The sequence below is a fragment of the Dama dama genome, chromosome 2, assembly GCF_033118175.1.
Source record: "Dama dama isolate Ldn47 chromosome 2, ASM3311817v1, whole genome shotgun sequence".
Classification (NCBI taxonomy): Eukaryota; Metazoa; Chordata; class Mammalia; order Artiodactyla; family Cervidae; genus Dama; species Dama dama.
In genome coordinates, this window is record NC_083682.1 from 41030612 (window position 1) to 41032475 (window position 1864).

At 47.3% G+C, this 1864-nt stretch overlaps 1 protein-coding gene across 2 annotated transcripts; it reads left to right on the top strand.

The window, feature by feature from the left end:
• Nucleotides 1-1104: 1104 nt before the first annotated feature.
• LOC133067515 (protein tyrosine phosphatase type IVA 1-like) lies at nt 1105-1626 on the top strand. 2 transcript variants are annotated; one of them, XM_061158531.1, is made up of 2 exons: nt 1105-1440; nt 1498-1626. In XM_061158531.1, the coding sequence occupies exons 1-2, from the start codon at nt 1105-1107 to the stop codon at nt 1624-1626; spliced, it is 465 nt and encodes a 154-aa protein (XP_061014514.1). The 2 variants fall into 2 exon arrangements, with proteins under 2 accessions (XP_061014514.1, XP_061014513.1); XM_061158530.1 differs by having other exon boundaries at nt 1105-1626.
• Nucleotides 1627-1864: the final 238 nt, after the last annotated feature.

Consider the following 1864-nt stretch of genomic DNA (forward strand, 5'->3'; position numbering starts at 1 on the left):
AACGTAAAACAAAATAATGTATAAAAATAATGTAAATAGACTTAAGTTCTTTAAAGACAAAGTTTGTCAGATCGAATCGAAAAAAAACTGAGCAATATGCCACGGCTAAACCTTGATGCCGACGGAGGAAGATACAGCAGAGTCATTAGACGGGGTTCTGCCACTACCTTCCCTTTCCCATCTGTCTCGGTTCGCCTCCGACTGTCTTCAGCCTCTCTCAGGTTTTGACCCGGTCCATTCCCGTCCCCAAGTCCCTCCTCAGCCCCTTTCCTCCCCGGCTGGAGGCGGGGAAGCAAGGAGGCTTTAACGTCCAGCCCGTCTTCCTAAACCAACGGGCTCGCTCCACACGGCGGCCATGGGGACGTTGCCAGGGGCGCGCCCCACACTGTCGCGCTCTATTTCTCGGCCCGCCCTTCCGCGATTGGTGAGGACGAGGGCACGTCACGCCGACTATAAAAGAAAGGGTTTGTGACGGAGGCGCGCCTCGGGGAGCGCCGATTGGCTCTCTTGACGCGAACGCTCGGTGGATCTGGGAGTTGCGCCGCCGTTCTCTCCGCGACGACAGCCATAGCTCCCTCCTCTTCAGCCGACGCCAGCGCCGCCTGTGCTGCGGGACCGGCTGTATGGTTAGGCCACAGTCTTTAATGAGTAAACTAAGTCCTTCCTGTGGTGGTGTTGGTCACGCATTTATGGAGTTTCTGAAGGTCCCCGGAGAATACTGCCAGGCACAGCACGACCTTCATGAGGAGAAGTGAACTGTAGAAATTTATCACTGCTCCACCAAGAAGCCCCCATAGGAGCGTCACCCTGGACACAGACGTGTGTTCTTGAAACCATCGGAGCCTTTTACAAGAATTCCGACCCGGATGGGGTAAACCTCGGTGCTCTTCCTTTCCATTGACTCACTCTTATTGAACTGAAGGATGGCTTCGTGTTAGGAGGTTCACTTCATTTCCTTGTTACTCCCAATTTCGTATCTAAAGCATTGAGAATTTCGAGTGGGGCATATTGGAGTAGGCTTCAGTTTCTTTACATCATTTCTGCGTTCAGAAATTTAATTTTTTTTTTCTGTAACCGTATCGAGTATTTTTTTTTTTAATTAACATGGCTCCACTGACCTGCCCAGCTCCTGTGGAAGTCACATACAGGAACATGAGATTTCTTATTACACACAGTCCAACCAGTGCAACCTTAAGCAAATTCATAGAGGACCTTAAGAAGTACGGAGTTACGACAATAGTAAGAGTGTGTGAAGCAACTTATGACACTGCTCTGGTGGAGAAAGAAGGCATCCAGGTTTTGGATTGGCCCTTTGATGATGGTTCATCACCCTCTAACCAGATCGTGGATGACTGGTTAAGTCTTTTAAACATTAAATTTCGGGAAGAACCTGGTTGTTGCATTGCTGTTCACTGTGTTGCAGGTCTTGGGAGAACTCCAGTGCTTGTCGCTCTGGCATTAATGGAAGGTGGAATGAAAAATGAAGAGGCGGTCCAGTTTATAAGACAAAAGCGGCGTGGAGCTTTTAACAGCAAGCAACTTTTATATTTGGAGAAATATCATTCTAAAATGCGGCTGCGCTTCAAAGACTCCAGTGGCCATAGAAACAACTGTTGCATTCAATAAAACTTGCCTGCCTCATGCTGTTGTCTTGGACATGGAACTTGAGACAGGACTTAATTTATCATATGTATTAACATAGGCTTAATGAATGACAAGTCTAATGAAGCTTCCCATAGGAATACTGAACAGCCACAAGCATGGCAAAATTGCAGCCTCTTTAACTTACTACTATTCCCATGCCAGAAATAATGTATAAGAAACTGAGAGATTAGGTACCAAAATACTGAGCACAATACTGGTA